General features: G+C 44.7%; 1 protein-coding gene across 4 annotated transcripts; it reads left to right on the top strand.

The window, feature by feature from the left end:
- The first annotated feature begins 1859 nt into the window (after positions 1-1859).
- Positions 1860-15483, top strand: ZNF786 (zinc finger protein 786). Of its 4 annotated transcripts, none has more exons than XM_059172171.1 (5): positions 1861-1989; positions 3001-3121; positions 7547-7673; positions 10972-11124; positions 12983-15483. In XM_059172171.1, the coding sequence occupies exons 3-5, from the start codon at positions 7640-7642 to the stop codon at positions 14995-14997; spliced, it is 2202 nt and encodes a 733-aa protein (XP_059028154.1). In that variant the 5' UTR covers positions 1861-1989; positions 3001-3121; positions 7547-7639; the 3' UTR covers positions 14998-15483. The 4 variants fall into 4 exon arrangements, with proteins under 4 accessions (XP_059028152.1, XP_059028154.1, XP_059028155.1 ...); XM_059172172.1 differs by lacking the exon at positions 1861-1989 and adding an exon at positions 2070-2405; XM_059172169.1 differs by lacking the exon at positions 3001-3121 and having other exon boundaries at positions 1860-1989.
- The last annotated feature ends 890 nt before the right edge of the window (positions 15484-16373 follow it).

Raw genomic sequence — 16373 nt, 5'->3', positions numbered from 1 at the left:
CAACATTATGTTAATTCTATGCATGTATGCTGTTTTTAGCTATAGTTCATTAGTTTTTGTTGCTAGACATTTAAATTGCTTACCTGTTTTTGCTCTTAAAACAATGCTGCTAGAGATTCTTAAATATAGCTCCTATGTAAATGGCCAAAAATAGCACCAAGGTGAGACTTGCTGGGCATAGGATATGCACATATTCATAAGCAGATACTGCATTTTGCTAACTAACAAGATGGAACATTTTTGTGTTTTTATTGCCATTTCTTTTTTTTCTTTTTTTTTTTTTTTGCCTTTCTATGAATTCACTGTTCATAATTTTGCACATTTTCCTCCAGGCAGTCTTTTGATTTTTAGAAGTTATTTCTATTCTCTGGATGCTTTTCCTTGTTGTAAATATCTTTTCCCAGTCTGACCTAATTTTGGCTGTGCTATTGTGTTTTTTGATGTAAAAAAAAGTTTTAAATCTTAATCTAATTTAATGTATTGTTCTATCCTTTGCACTTTGTACTTTCTGTATTTTAAGACTGTGTATATGAAAATACTCAAGCAGCATTATTTGTGGCCACATTTTTTTTTAACTGCCCCTAAATATTTAATACTACCCTACCTTCTGTGGGCTGAATTGTATTCTCCGAAAATCCCTGTGTTGAAGTTCTAATCCCCAGTATGTCAGAACAGATCTGTATTTGGACACAGGGCCTTTAAAGAGGCAATTAAGGTAGAATGAGGTCATTGTGGGTGGGCCCTAGTCCAATATGGAGAGATTAGGAAACCCACTGAGGAACAACCTTGGCAGGACACAGCAAGGACATGCCCATCTGCAAACCAAGGAGTGTTGAGAGGAAAGCAACCCTGCTGACACCTTGATCTCAGACTTCTGGCTTCCCGAACTGTGAGAACAGTTTTCTTTAAACTGCCCAGTCTGTGGTACTTTGTTATGGCAACGCTAGCAAATTAATATATTGCCTTGAATTACATCCATTTAAGAGTATAATTAATAAGATTATGAGGAACATGGAAAAACTTCGATGTGGTAACTGAAAAAATGATACGTGTATCAGAACCATATAAAAAGTACATGTCTGGGCGCCTGGGTGGCTCAGTGGGTTAAGCCGCTGCCTTCGGCTCGGGTCATGATCTCAGGGTCCTGGGATCGAGTCCCGCGTCGGGCTCTCTGCTCGGCAGGGAGTCGGCTTCCTCCTCTCTCTCTCTCTGCCTGCCTCTCTGCCTACTTGTGATCGCTGTCAAATATATAAATAAAATCTTAAAAAAAAAAAAGTACATGTCTGTGGACAGAGACTGGAAATTTATATGAAGAAATAGAGCATTTCATGAGACCATCAGAATTATAAACAACTTTTACTTAAGTTTGTTTATTGTTAAATTTCATATATTTTTAATTTTTTTTTTTTTTTTAAGAAAACCTTTAAGGTGGGGATAGCGATTACATGTATCTCAACACTTCACCCACGCTGGGTGGTTAAGACTGAGAGACTCTTAAATTTAAGGTCCATTTCATATTTAGGTTATAAGACAGTTTTTTTATTTTGTAGACTGTAAGTCATGTTCCTAATTTAAGTCCATGGGGTCAGCGATGCCATATGAATTCCCACCACCTGTCTCGCCCTCTCCAGCGCCTTTCAGCGCGTCTGGGTCTCAGTCCTCATCGTTTGGAGTCCCGTGACACTCCCCCCCCCCCCCCCCCGCCCCGGCAGAGCGAGATGACCCGCTACCGACACCGCGGCGGCCAGTGCGCCCAGTTCTGCGAGGACGACTCCTGCGGCCGACGCTGTCTCCTCCGGGCCGCAGGGGGCGCTGTGGGGAGGATGGGGGGAAATCGGGCTCGAGTCCCAGCGTGCACCGCGCGGGGGCTGGGCCTGCAGGGCTGGGCGGGGCGGGAAGCCGCGAGCCGAGGTAGGTTCCGCCGGCCCCCCCAGAACTCGACGTCTCCCGGGCCGCGGGAGCGCGAGGGCCATGGCCGAACCGGCTCCGGTAAGAAAGGCTCTCCGCGCGGACGTCCGGGGGCGGGGCTCGGGGCGGGCTCCGGGCTGCGGCTTGGCGGGTGCCCATCCGGGTTTCATTCCGGGCAGCTGCAGCGGACGGGTGGAGCGGAGCCCGGGGGTCGCTCGAGGCTCGGAGTGGCCGGCGACCGCCACTTCTGGGACTCGTCCGTGGCCGCCCTCGCGAACAGACCGAGCGTGGACCAGGCCTCCTCAGCAGCGGGCCCAGCCTGGGCCGGGCGCCCGGGAGTGGCGGAGGCGGGCAAGGGAAAGCAGAGGAATGGTCTGGTGCCGGCGGTGCGTGTTCGAGCTCAGCCGGTGTTATATCCGTTACTGAGTTCAGAACAAGAGTTTTAAAAGACCAGATTTTGAGGTTTGAAGCGATTGTCTGGCAGCGGCTTGAATAAGGTAATTTAGCCGTTAGGGCGTTGGAGTTTGTGTTGAGTGTAAGGAAGGAAGGAAGACCAGTTGGAAGGAAAAGAATAGGATATAAAAACTTAAACAGAATATACATTATTTAATTACTTAATGTTTTGTTGTAATCGAGATTTAGAGGGAATGGCCATTATTTTTTCAAAATAGCGTATAAATTTTCATTCTGACCATTTTTCCTGATGACTAAATGAGTTCATGAGGTTATTGATTTCCAAATAACGTTAACAGCCTCCGCTAAGAAAATGTAATTTCTAGGATTAAATATTTAAAAGATAGGCAACACCTTTATGGAGAAACTATAAATAAATGAGAGATAACCAGGCCTATAAATGGAAGACTAAATACAGCAAAAATGATACTTTTCTTCCAACCTCATATATACATTTACTGCGGTTGTATTAAAATGGTAGTAAGATTTTTGTGAATTTAGACAAACAGATTCTAAATTTCATTTGAAAAAATAAAGGTCAAAATATCATTCTGAAAAAAGAACAACGAAAGGGGAATTGCACTAGCGGACAAAAGTTACTACAAGCCCATCAAATTACTACCCTGCTGTTTTTTGTAGGGACAGACAGAGCAGTGGAAATGGAAAGAAAACCCAGATGCAGACTGTGCTGTGTTGAATAATGTCTCCCCCAAATTCATGTCCTTTCTGGAACCTCAAGATTGTGTGACCTTACTTAGAAGTAAGTTGATGCAGATTTAATTGGTTAAAATGAGATCACAAGGGAATAGGGTAGGTTCTTAATCCACCATGACTGGTATCTTTATAAGAAGAGGTACAGAGACCCAGACACAGAAAGGGGGAACACCCTGTTACAGTGGAGACAGAGATTGGAGTTATTCACCCTTAAGAAGTACCAGGGATCGCCAGCCACTGCCAGAAGCTAAGGGAAAGGCATGGAAAGGATTCTCCCCTGGAGACTTCAGAGATAGCATGGCCCTGCTGACACTTGATACCAGACTTCTAGCCACTGGAACTATAAGAGAATACACTTTTATTGTTTTAAAGCACCCAGTTAGGGTACTTCATTATAGCAGTTTTAGGAAAGTAATACAGAGACCTTCAAAAGCAGTATTGGGACAATTGCCTTTTCCAGTTGGAAAATAACATTGAGGTAAATCACGACTGTATATAATATATAAAATATACATTGAGCTAAATCACCACTCTATATAATACATAAAATAAATTTTAAAAATTACATTCCAGATAAATTTAAAATCTAAATATGAAAAGTAAAACTTAAGCCATCTGGATGAAAATTTAGTGTATCTTTCCAACCTCCATATAGAAATTTTTTTAAAAACAGAGAAAGCAAAATGACCTAAGACTGATACATTTGCATTGAAACTGAAAATATATATACAATATAAGCATAAATAAAATTAAAAGATAAGACATACTCGAGGAGAAAGTTGTTTTTTTTAAGAGTTTATTTATTTATTTGACAGCGAGAGAGACCGCAAGAGAGGGAACACAAGCAGGGGGAGTGGGAGAGGGCCAGGCTTCCCACTGAGCAGGGGGCCTGATGCAGGACTGGATCCCAGGACTCCAAGATAATGACCTGAGCCAAAGGTGGATGCTTAACTGACCAAGCCACCCAGGTGCCCCTAAAAGAATGTATACTTAATGAAATTAGAGTACTTTAACAAATATATAACTTACATGCTTCTAGTTATACATCTTAGAAAGTGTTTGATTTATCCAAGGTGATCACAATAAAAAAATGTTTTAAACACATTTGCATATGTTATTTTTTCTAATACATTGTTTTAAAAAGAAGTGAAATTGAAAACCAGTTCTGGATAAACTCTTAGTATTCTAGGAACAGGCGGCATCTTGGTTAATAACTTAAAGGAAACCAACAAATATTGAGAAGCATTAGAAACATTAAAAAATAAAACAGTTGCATGCTATCATCACTATTACTCAACATCATTCCAGCCAGTACAGTAAGATGAAAATAAGAAATAATAGGCTTAGTCTTGTATGCAGGAGACCATAGATGTGTAATTTATAGAGTTCTGTGGAAAACCTAGTAGTTTAAAATAAACAAGTTATCTTTTGCTTAAAAAAAAAAAAAATTGGGAGAAGGGGAGTGGGGTTATGGACATTGGGGAGGGTATGCGCTTTGGTGAGTGCTGTGAAGTATGTAAACCTGGCGATTCACAGACCTGTACCCCTGGGGATAAAAATATATGTTTATAAAAAATAAAAAATTAAAAAAAAAAAGAGGGGTGCCTGGGTGGCTTGGCTGAGTGGCTGCCTTTGGCTTAGGTCATGATCCCAGGGGCCTGGGATTGAGCCCCGCATTGGGCTCCCTGCTCAATGGGGAGCCTGCTTCTCCCTCTGACTCTCTCCCCCTGTCATACTTCCTCTCATTCTTTCTCTCTCTCAAATAATTTTCTTAAAAAAAAAAAAAAAATTACAGGCTTAAATGATTAAAAGAAATGTTCATTTGCAGATCTCATTCTCTGTGTAGACACTCCAAGGCCATCAACTGACAGTGTTAGTCAACAAGGAAATTTGTTTCCAAAATAAAGATAAAAATGAGCTTCCCAAGCTTTCATAATTAGGAAATTTAATGGGGGGAGGCGCCTGAGTGGCTCAGTCTGTTGGGCGGCTGCCTTCTGTTAGGTCATGATCCTGGAATCCTGGGATCGAGCCCCACATTGGGTTCCCTGCTCGGCCGGGAGTCTGCTATTCCCTTTGCCTGCTGTTCCCGGAGCTTGTGCGCCCCCCCCTCTCTTTCTCTCTTGTTCCATGTCAAATAAGTAAATAAAATATTTTTTTTAAAAAAAGAAGAAAATTTAATGGGACAAACCCCTCAAACATGGTAGCAATAAAAACTCTACAGTTTGTAGGAATGAACCTATCAAGAATTGTATAAGGTCTGGGGCACCTGGGTGGTTCAGTGGGTTAAGCTCTGCCTTCAGCTTGGGTCATGATCTCAGGGTCCTGGGATCAAACCCCGCATTGGGCTCTCTTGCTGAGCGGGGAGTCTGCTTCCCCCACTCTCTCTCTCTCTGCCTACTTGTGATCTCTCTCTCTCTCTGTCAAATAAATAAATAAAATCTTTTTTTTTTTTTTTTTTTTTAGGCAGGCAGAGGAGAGAGGAGGAAGCAGGCTCCCTGGCTGAGCAGAGAGCCCGATGCGGGGCTCGATCCCAGGACCCCGGGATCATGACCTGAGCTGAAAGCAGAGGCTTTAACCCACTGAGCCACCCAGGCGCCCCAATAAATAAAATCTTAAAAAAAAATTATATAAGGTCTATATGAAGGAAACTAAATTTTACTAAAACACACAGAAATGTCTAGATAAATGAGAGAGATGTTTCTGGAAGGAAAGATCCCATGTTTTAGAGATCCATTTCTCTCAAAATTAGTATATTCCTATCAGAATCCCAATAGAATTTGTATAAATTTACCGAAGTATCTTTCCTATGTATGTAGATGAGAAAACAGATAAGAAAAATGAAGATAATTTCCTGTGGAAAATGATGGAGGTGGTAGTGGATGACCACGTCCTCTTAAATAGCAAAATACCTGATAAAACTAAGAACCCAAAGAACAAATAATCCAATCAAGAAATGGGCAGAGGACATGAACAGACATCCTGGGATCAAGTCCCACATCCCACGTCCCACATCGGGCTGTCTTCTCAGTGGGTAGCCTGCTTCTCCCTCTTCCTCTCTCCTGCTCATGCTCACATTCACTTTCTCTCTCTGAAATAAATAAAATCTTTTTAAAAAAGTATTTGCTAGTCAGTCAAAGGATTATTAACCCTAATATGAGAAATTAATAGAGCCCACAAGAATGTTGAGCAAAGGATGTGAACAGACCTGCACAAAGTTATGTGGAATGTTCCCCTCCCCAGGAAAGTATGAAAAGGATGCTAAGCTTCACAAATTAATGCAAATTAAAACAATGAAATAACATTTTTTTTTTTACCCATTACAGTGGCAGAATAAATAAGAAGGTTTAAGAACAACCTATGCTGGCAAAGGTGTATAGAAGTACGGGGCATATGGGTGGCTCAGTAGATTAAGCCTCTGCCTTCTGGTCAGGTCTTGATCCCAGGTCCTGCATCGGGCTCTGCTCAGGGGGGAGCCTGTTTCCCTTTCCCTCTCTGCCTGTTGCTCTGCCTACTTGTGATTTCTGTGTCAAATAAATAAAAATCTTAAAAAAAAAAATGAGAAAGAAGTCTTATTAGCAAAGGCTGATTCTTTTTGGAAGGCAGTGTAATGGTATTTGTTAAACTGAACATGTTTATAACTTTTGATTTAGTAGTTTTCCTTTTTAGGCTTTATCTTACAGAGGTAAAAGTGCTAATATATTGGGAAGCATATCAGAGCATTGTTTATAAAGGAAATGGAGACAGTGTATGTCCCATCAGTTGGGTTTATGTACCCGTGGCATGAAATACACTACAATTTACAAAAACCTGGTTTTGCCTCTACACATTGACCTGGAAAGGGATCTTTAATATATTAAGTAAATGAAGTTACCCAGTGATTTATTTTCACTGTTTTATTTTTTTTAAAGATTTTATTTATTTATTTGACAGAGAGAGAGAGAGATCATAAATAGGCAGAGGCAGGCAGAGGGGCCTGGGGAGTAGGCTCCCCACTGAGCAGAGAGCCGGACATGGGCCTCAATCCAGGACGCTGAGATCATGACCTTAGCCAAAGGCAGAGGCTCAACCCACTTAGCCACCTAGGCGCCCTATTTCCACTGTTTCAAAAGAAAAAAAATTCCTTACTATCCGTATGCATATGGAGTTTGAACAAGCATAAAGAACTGTGGACGGTATAGTGGGTAACAGCAGAAGCACATGACTGGAGTAGGGGAAGGAGTATTTCCCAAGGAGGAAGCTGCTGAATAGGCAAAAGCAGTCTCCACTACAAAAATTTTTTAATCTGATGACAAGGAGGGGCACCTGGCTGGCCCAGTGGGGAGATCATGCGACTCTGGATCTTAGGGTTGTAAGTTTGAGCCCCACCTTGGGGATAAAGTTTACTTAAAAAAAAAAAAAAGAATTGATGAGAAGGGGCTGAAATCTTTTTGAAGCACTAATGCCTGTGTATGTATTATGTCTATCGTTTCAGTTGCCTCTGACTTTTGATGACGTGGCCATTTATTTCTCTGAGCAAGAATGGCAAAACCTCGAGGCGCGGCAGAAGGAGCTTTACAAGCATGTTATGAGAACCAATTACGAGATTCTGGTTTCTCTGGGTAAGAAGTACTCAGTTTTGTGGGGAAGTCATGGAACTGGGTCTAGAAGAGGTCCTGTTTGTTAGGTCAGATTTCTCAGGAACTAACTCAGAACGGTATTTTTTAGCCCCGAGTCCTCTTCGTTAGTACTTCTGTAAGCATTGCTAATCCTTACTCAAGGGTGGACATTGAGAAAGGAAAATATTTAAGACTTTGATGTGTGGTGGTCAGTGGTGACTTCGGGCTTGTAGTCACCACACGCTCACAGATTGCTGTGGTTTCCATATGGAGCATGGAAATCCTAGCTCATGTCCATAATGTATATCTTCACCCTAGGATGTCGCTACCTGCCGGTTTTTACTGTGGGGTCTGTATAACTATAACAGCAGCAGTCTCTTCATGGTTATGGTAATGGATGTTCTTTTTAGTCGTTTTGTTTAGTTGGTCTTTTTAAAATTTTTTTAAATTTATCAAATGAATGATGTCGTCACTCCTGTACTCAGATAATTCTCCAAGGCAACCACTGTTAACCGTTTCTGTTTTAGTTCTTACTGGACTTTCCTCCAATCTAACTATCCATGCTTTGATCTCTATTACTTGATTTATCGAGTGTAGGCGGCATTAACTCCTTATGCCACCCAGGCCTCCCTCAGTACTTACATTTAGGTCTTCGATCCATTTTGAGTTAAGGTTTTTATATGGTATGGGGTAGGGATCCAGCTGCTTTTGCATATGGACATCCAGTTGTCCCAACACTATTTTTTGGTAAGAGTATTCTTTCCCCCATTGCACCCTTTTGGAGAATCAATTGGCCATAAATGTAGAAGTTTATTTCTGGATTCTCAATTCCGTTTCATTGATTTGTATGTTTATCTTCATGCCAACACCATGCTGTTTTGATTGCCATTACTTTTAGGATCAGTTTGTCAATTTTTGCAAAAAAAAAAAACCACCATAACAACAAAAAACAGATTGGATTTGGGTATTGTCATCTTTCTTTTTTAAATTTATTTTATTTTTATTTTTTACATTCACATTGTTTAATTATAGCTATATGTTCTTTAATTTTTTTAAAAAATTGTAATAGATCTACAATATTACATTAGTTCCGGGTATATATCATAGTGATTCACCATCTCTGTGTGCTGTGCTCACCACAAGCGTAGCTACATCTGTCCCCACAGAATGCTAGTACAGTATCATTGATGGCATCATTGACTGTGTTCCCTGTGCTATGCCTTTCATTCCCGGGACTCGTTCCTGCCATGACCGAGGCCCGTGTCTCCCACTCCCTGTCACCCATTTGCCCTTCTCCTTCCCCTTCGCAGCCGTCAGTTTGTTCTGTTCGTATGTCTGATTTTGCTTTGTGTTTCTTTACTCATTTGTTTTCAAATGAGATGATTCTAAGTAAATTATAAACCAAAGAAGAAATCACAAGAGAAATTAGAAAATATTTAAAGCTGGATGATAATGAAAATATAAAGCGGCAAAATTTGTGAGATGCACCAAAGCAGCACTTAGAGGGAAATGTATAGGTTTAAATGTTTATATCAGAAAAGCAGCAAGGGTTTCTTTTTTTTTTCAGTCTTTTTACTCATTTTTAAAAATTTTAATTCAGTTAATTAACATATAATGTATTATGAGTTTCAGAGGTAGAGGTCAGTGATTCATGAGTGTTATATAATACCCAGTGCTTGTTACATCATGTGCTGTCCTTAATGTCCATCACCGAGTTACCCCATCCTCTCACGCCTCTCCCCTTGGGAATATTGTCATCTTAACAATATTAGGACTTCCTATTCATTAACATGAGATATCTTTCTGTTTATGACTTTTAAAATTTCTTAGTAAGTTTATTTCTAAGTGTGGTATTCTTTTTGGTGTTATTATAAATAGAATTGTTTTCTTGGTTTTGTTTTTGAAAAAATACTTTTAGAAGATGCTGGGAGGCACGTGGGAGGCTCAGCGAGTTAAGCCTCTGCCTTCACCTCGGGTCATGATCTCAGGGTCCTGGGATCGAGCCCCGCATCAGGCTCTCTGCTCAGCGGGGAGCCTGCTCTCCGGCGGGGCCCCCCCCCCGCCTATTTGTGATCTCTCTCTCTCTCTCTCTCTCTCTGTCAAATAAATAAATAAATAAAATTTTTATTTAAGATTTATTTTATTTTATTTAAATTGATATATTTTAAATTTATTTAAATTTATTTAAGATGCTGGGGTTTCAACAGATGAAGATTGAAAATAGGTGTATGGATTTAAATAAAAGATAGTGATTCCCTTTCTTCTAAGGGCAAACTTAGAATTTTTTGGGATTGAAATCAGATTTCAGGGGGCAAGGAGGGATCTGGAGCAGAGTGACCAGTCTCCACACGTCCTACACCACTCTGACATTTTATCCCTAAGGCATTACCTGGTTACTCTCTTTCTCTGATCTGAACTATACACTGATCTCCCTTTAGCAATCTATGAAGCATAATTTAGGTTCTGTAACAGAGATATTATTGAAAGAAAGTTTTACTTGAAGATTCATGAACATTTTATTAGGGGAATGGGGTCATGTATTAGACAATCTTGTAACTGTTTTCATTTGCTTATTTCATTGCTTGCAACCCTTTAATTCTAGCTGAACTCGGCCATGTTTTGGGTTGTGATTAGCACTGTCACCAGCGGACTTCTGAGAATATTTACGTATTTTGAAATTTCCTAGGATCGGCATTCCAGTTCTTATTTTGCATACCCCCCTCTTCCCATGGTATCTCCAGTTGTCTGTGGGGCTGTTCCACCATTCTCAAAGCACATTACTAGTGAGTTTTATGAAAACCATGATAAAATGCACATTGCTAGATATATGGGGACTGAGGCAGGATTTATTTTATTTATTTTATTTTATTTTTTAAAGGTTTTATTTATTTATTTATTTGACAGAGACACAGCCAGAGAGGCAACATAGCAGGGGGAGTGAGAGAGGGAGAAGCAGGCTTCCCATCAAGCAGGGACCCTGATGCGGAGCTTAATCCTAGGACCCTGGGATCACGACCTGAGCTGAAGAAAGACTCTCCTCAACAACTGAGCCACCCAGCCCCTACCCCCAAAAGACGGGTTTTAAACACTAAACTGCTTTAACTGGTCCAGATAGATTAGGAAGTACTGTTAGGAAATGTGGACAGTTTTGCTCCTCCTTGCATAACCCTATAATCTATTTTTTTTACTTCTTGTCTCATGCGTCTTCCCAGGAGTACATTGTGAAAACTCTAAAGCATGTCGGTGTGCTTAAATTTAGTGCTAAAGAAACCAAACTACCCTGTCTGACATTTTTGCACAGATAATGGACTCCCCAAACCAGAACTAATATCCTGGATTGAACAGGAGAAAGAGTTCTTCCAGAACTGGCGAGAAGCACAGAAATCAGGAACCATAATTTGTTCTTCTGCTCATTTGCAATTTGATCCAGTTATCGAGGGCCATCAGTTTGGGGGTGAGTATTAAGAAACCAGGGCCCTGTCCTCAAGACAGTACACTCAGTTTGTTCCAATTTTCTGATCATGTCTTCTTGTTTGGCTGGGCTGAAGCTGGACAACTGGTGTATTCTAGAGAAGCGTAGTTAAGTACAGTGGTTGGGAGTGTGGGTTCAAGAGTCTGAGTCTGGATCTTGTCTTTTCTGGTGACACCTTGGGCAAGTTGTTCAGCCTCTCAGTATTTCAATTTCCTGACCTAGAAAATGAAGACAATGAAAGTACCTAGATAGAACTATATAGGTTAACATGTGAAGTGTTAAAGTGATACCTGGCACACAGTAGGAGCTCAGTAAATGTGAGCTGTTGTTAGTGGTAGGTAAGGCGAGGTGGATGATGGCAGGACTCAGAGACTGGTTATCCACATACTAGTGACCAAAATTGCTTCCTTCCTGTATGGGGACTGTTGAATTTCCTTGATTACCTAAAACTCAGCTCTCCTGTGTTTTCTTATTATGATGGAAGAGTCTGAGATTCTTAGAATTTTTTTAAAATTTTATTTATTTATTTGACAGAGGAGGCAGACAGGCAGGGAGACAGAGGAGGAAGCAGACTCCCTGCTGAGCAGAGTACCCGATGTGGGGCTCGATCCCAGGACCCTGGGATCATGACCTGAGCTGAAGGCAGAGGCTTTAACCCATTCAGCCACACAGGCACCCTCTTGGAATTTTTTTAAGAAATATTTATTTATTAGAATGAGAATAAGTGGACGTCAGGGCAGAGGGAGAGAGTTTTAAGCAGATTGCCTGCTGAGTGTGGAGCCCAACTTGGAACTCAGTCTCATGACCCCAAGATCATGACCTGAGCCAAAAACAAGAGTTAGATGCTCAACCGACTGAGCCACTCAGGTGCCCCTGAGATTTTTGGATTCTTAAAAGTCAGCATTAAAGTATGGAATGAGAAAACCAATGGGAGCATCATCTCAAGAAATCTTGTCAATAGTTTTCGGCTGCCTCTTTCCGGACAGTAAAGAAAGGAGTTTTGCTCCACAAATTATTTGACTTTTTGCCACCTGTTATCAATTCTTCCAAAAGCCTTTTTAAAAGGTTTGTGGGGTAGGGGTGCGGAGGGGAGAGAAGAGCCCAGGCCCTGCTGCTTGGGCTTAGGGACTTCCCCTGGGTCGTGACTGTGGTGTTGGGGTCCGTGAGTGACAGTGCGGTCATCACTTGGTGATTTCAGGAATGTCTGCACATCAAAATGGCAGTGTGATAGTCCTGTGGTTGATGGTGGTGAGCATTTACAGGTGTGTTCAGTATGCCAGTCACATGCTCAGCACCTTACATGCAGGAACTCACCTAAAGTTCATGACAATGAAATGTCCGGTTGCTTCCCTGTGTCTACAGAAGGAACTGAATGAAGCCAAGAAAGAGAGATTAGCTTGACAAAGGCTACACAGTGGAGAGACAGGATTTGAACCCAAATTCCAAAGCTTAGGCCGGGTGTTTGAGACCTATACTTTCCTATATCTATACTTAAGTAAGAATACTCTTACTTAAGTATTCTCTACACCCAAAGAGAGGCCTGAATTCACGACCCCGTGAAAAAGCCACATGCTCTTTTGACCAACTGAGCTAGCCAGGCACCCCTGTATTTTCCTCTTTTAAGATATGTTTCTCAGTTGAGTTTTCAGCAGACTCTCACCAGACAGATTCAGCCATAACAGAACCACAGTGAAGTGTCCCGGGTGGTGGAGACCCGTGGGAGCTGGGTTCCCAGGCCTCCAGACGGCACCGTTCCCTAAGGTCTTGTCACCAGGAGAGACATAAGCCTTTAGTCATGCCACAGGTAGGAATACTGACTGAATGTTTGTTTCTATTTCAGGATGTCCACAAGCTGTGCATTCAGGAGAAGCTGAGTGCCGTTTCCAAGTAGATCGCGGAGCGGGCCAGTGCCCCTCCGAACCCTCCCGAGGAGGAGAAGATGTTTCCTTCAGGCTTGACCAAAGCATCGCCCTCCAGAACCCACCCAGCCGTGACGCTCAGGCTCCACGTCCAGCAGCCCCCAGAACGCTGGGTCTCCCTGGCCGGCAGGAGGCCTCCTCCTGGGGGAGCACCCAGCACCCTTGCGCTGTCTGTGGGGAGAGCTTTCGGACGAAGGACCACTTGGAGAAGCACCAGAGAAGCCACTTGAAGGACCAGCCATGGAGGTCGTGGAAGAAGCGCAGCCACCAAGCTGATCCGCAGCCACAGCGGAGCCGCGCTCAGGCTCCCAGGCGCTTCCGGTGTCCGGACTGTGGGAGGAGCTTCCGCCGGAAGCGGCCTTTGCTCGCGCATCTGGCTGTGCATGCGGACGAGAGCGCCCTGCGGGACCCCGAGTGTCGGACGTGCTTCCCGCCCAAGCAGCCCCTTCTGGGCCACCGCCTCCCGCACGAGGGGGAGAGGCCGTCCCGGTGCCCCAGATGTGACGGGAGCTTGCGGTCCGGGAGCGGCGTGCAGGCTCGCCAGGGCCCTCCTGGCCGGGAGAGGCTAGGCTCCTGGGGAGAAGGCGATGGAGCCTTCCCGGTCAGGCCTGAGTCGGCCGCTGTGCCCTCGGGAGGGAGGCCGAGCCCGCGTGAGGAGCGCTGCTCCCGCATGGGAGCCGGGGAGAGGCCGTTCTCCTGCGCCGAATGCGGTAAGCTCTTCGCTGCCAGGTCCAAGCTCGCCGGCCACCTCCGTGTGCACACGGGAGAGAAGCCCTTCCGGTGCCCGGAGTGTGGCGAGAGCTTCCGCCTACGCGGCCTGCTCAGGGGCCACCAGCGCGTGCACCGCGGCGAGCGGCCCTTCCCCTGCCGGAAGTGCGGCAAGGCCTTTGCCAAGCAGTGTAAGCTCACGGAGCACGGCCGCGTCCACAGCGGGGAGAAGCCCTTCTGGTGCGCCCAGTGCGGCAGGAGCTTCCGCCAGCGGGGACAGCTGCTGAGGCACGAGCGGCTGCACAGCGACGAGAGGCCCTTCCAGTGCCCCGAGTGCCCTCTGAGCTTCCGCCTGCAGAGCATGCTGCGGGCACACCGGCTTCGCCATGGCGGAGAGCGGCCCTTCTCCTGCGGCGAGTGCGGCCGGGCCTTCGCGCATCAGTGCAAGCTCCGCGAGCACCTGAGAGTGCACAGCGGGGAGAGGCCCTTCCAGTGCCCCGAGTGTGCCAAGAGCTTCCGCCTCAAGGGCATCCTGAAGGCGCACCAGCGCACGCACAGCAAGGAGAGGCCCTTTTCGTGCGGGGAGTGCGGCAAGGGCTTCACTCGGCAGTCCAAGCTCACCGAGCACTTCCGCGTGCACAGCGGGGAGAGGCCCTTTCAGTGCCCCACCTGCGACCGGAGTTTCCGCCTCAAGGGGCAGCTGCTGAGTCACCAGCGCCTGCACACGGGGGAGAGACCCTTCCAGTGCCCCGAGTGCGGCAAGAGCTACCGCGTGAAGGCCGACATGAAGGCCCACCAGCTGCTGCACAGCGGCGAGATGCCCTTCTCCTGCGAGTGTGGCAAGGGCTTTGCCAAGCAGTCCAAACTCATCGAGCACATCAGGACCCACACGGGGGAGAAGCCTTTCCAGTGTCCCAAATGTGACAAGAGTTTCCGCTTGAAGGCGCAGCTGCTCAGCCACCAAGGCCTGCACACAGGGGAGAGACCTTTCCGCTGTCCCGAGTGTGACAAGAACTTCCGGGAAAAGGGACACATGCTTCGGCACCAGCGCATACACAGGCCCGAGAGGCCCTTTGCCTGTGGCGACTGCGGGAAGGGCTTCATTTATAAGTCGAAACTAGCGGAGCACATCAGGGTGCACACGAAATCCTACAGTGCTCCAAATGAGCCGGACATCAAGAAGAGGCTCAGCCAGCTGTTTGCGATGATCGAGGCCGACTGGAGTTGAGGTCCCTGGAGGGTATCCAGAGCCATGGGGGAGTTGATGTGGCCTGGAAATTCACAGCAGCCAGAGCCAAACCCACTGGAAGACAGATTTTAGGAACAGGGCCCCCGTTTTGAGCAAGAATGTAACTCCGGTTAGGAAGTTGAGAAACCACCCAGGATTTTCTCATTTAGCGCACCACCTGTCATATTTCCTATCTATTGATAAAAGAGATATCTGTTTTCCCTGCCATCCGTAAGTGGTAACTTCCCGGCAAATGCTAAGCTAGCTCTGAAATCCCTGCTGGAACTAGGACAGCCCCTCCCGTACTATTCTGCAAGCTGAGGATGTGGGGTGGCTCTTAAATGTCCACTTGACTCTTCTGCACGGTGTGATCCTAAACTGGGGGGTTTAAATCCAGTGGATTTTGTTTGCAAGCCTGTTATGATGTTGGATTTGTTTTTGAGTCATTTATTATGAAACCGACAGCAATAAAACAAGTTCTCTGAATCCCTGTCTGTTTCTGTGAATGCTGAGGCCTCACAGCGGCTTCCACAGTGATTGTGCGTAGCTTTTCCTAAGGAAAAGTTGATAATTTCAGCAAAGTTTGGCTCATCTGAATTGAAGAAACCTAAAAGCAGGGATGCTAAGATATATGGGGCTAGAATATAGATACGAGATGGATTGGGACAGGAGGTATGGGTTTGGGAGCTGCAGAACAGAGATGGTGTTTGAAGCCAAGACAGTGAATGAGATTCCCAAGAGTGACTGTCTAAGCGGTGCCTAAATCTGAGTAAAGACAGAATAACAGCCAAGGGGCCCCTGGCTGGCTCAGTTGGTGGAGCGTATGACTCTTGATCTTGGGGTTTGTGAGTTCAAGGCCCATGCTGGGTGTAGAGATTACTTAAAAATAAAATTTTGGGGAAAAAAAGGAGCAAAACCAAACAGCTCTGTCATGGAGCACTACAGGCAACAACAGTTCTGCACAGAGAATTTTCAACCAAATGTTACAAATAAACATAATACAAGTAGAAGTCTAGGAAACTACCCCATTTGCTACATGAGGTGAAGGTTGTGTGAGCACAGAATGTACTTCAGGGAAACACCTGCACTCCATTCAAAGAAATCCTGACTTTCAGAGGGTTCATGTTTCGTGTAGAACACCTGAAATTCTGGGGCATCTGGGTAGCTCAGTTGGCGAAGAATCTGCCTTTCACTTGGGTCATGATCTTGGAGTCCTGGGATCGGGCCCTACGTCAGGCTGTCTGCTCAGCAGGGAGTCTGCTTATCCCTTGTCCCCTCCCTCAAATAAATAGTCTAAAAAAAAAAAAAAAAAAAAGAGGCCTGAAATTCTGAGGGATAACAGAAAATGAGATTATCACTAAATTATAACATGTTAC

Source organism: Mustela lutreola, chromosome 4 (assembly GCF_030435805.1).
Source record: "Mustela lutreola isolate mMusLut2 chromosome 4, mMusLut2.pri, whole genome shotgun sequence".
Lineage (NCBI taxonomy): Eukaryota > Metazoa > Chordata > Mammalia > Carnivora > Mustelidae > Mustela > Mustela lutreola.
The sequence above is the reverse complement of the archived record's forward strand: the minus strand, read 5'-3'. Positions and strand labels throughout refer to the sequence as shown.

What these genes read in the sequence shown, in the direction of transcription:
- ZNF786 (XM_059172169.1), top strand. An exon ending in CGAGATTCTGGTTTCTCTGG is followed by an intron (nt 7,674 to 10,971) that starts GTAAGAAGTACT and finishes ATTTTTGCACAG; the next exon opens with ATAATGGACTCCCCAAACCA. An exon ending in CGAGGGCCATCAGTTTGGGG is followed by an intron (nt 11,125 to 12,982) that starts GTGAGTATTAAG and finishes TTTCTATTTCAG; the next exon opens with GATGTCCACAAGCTGTGCAT.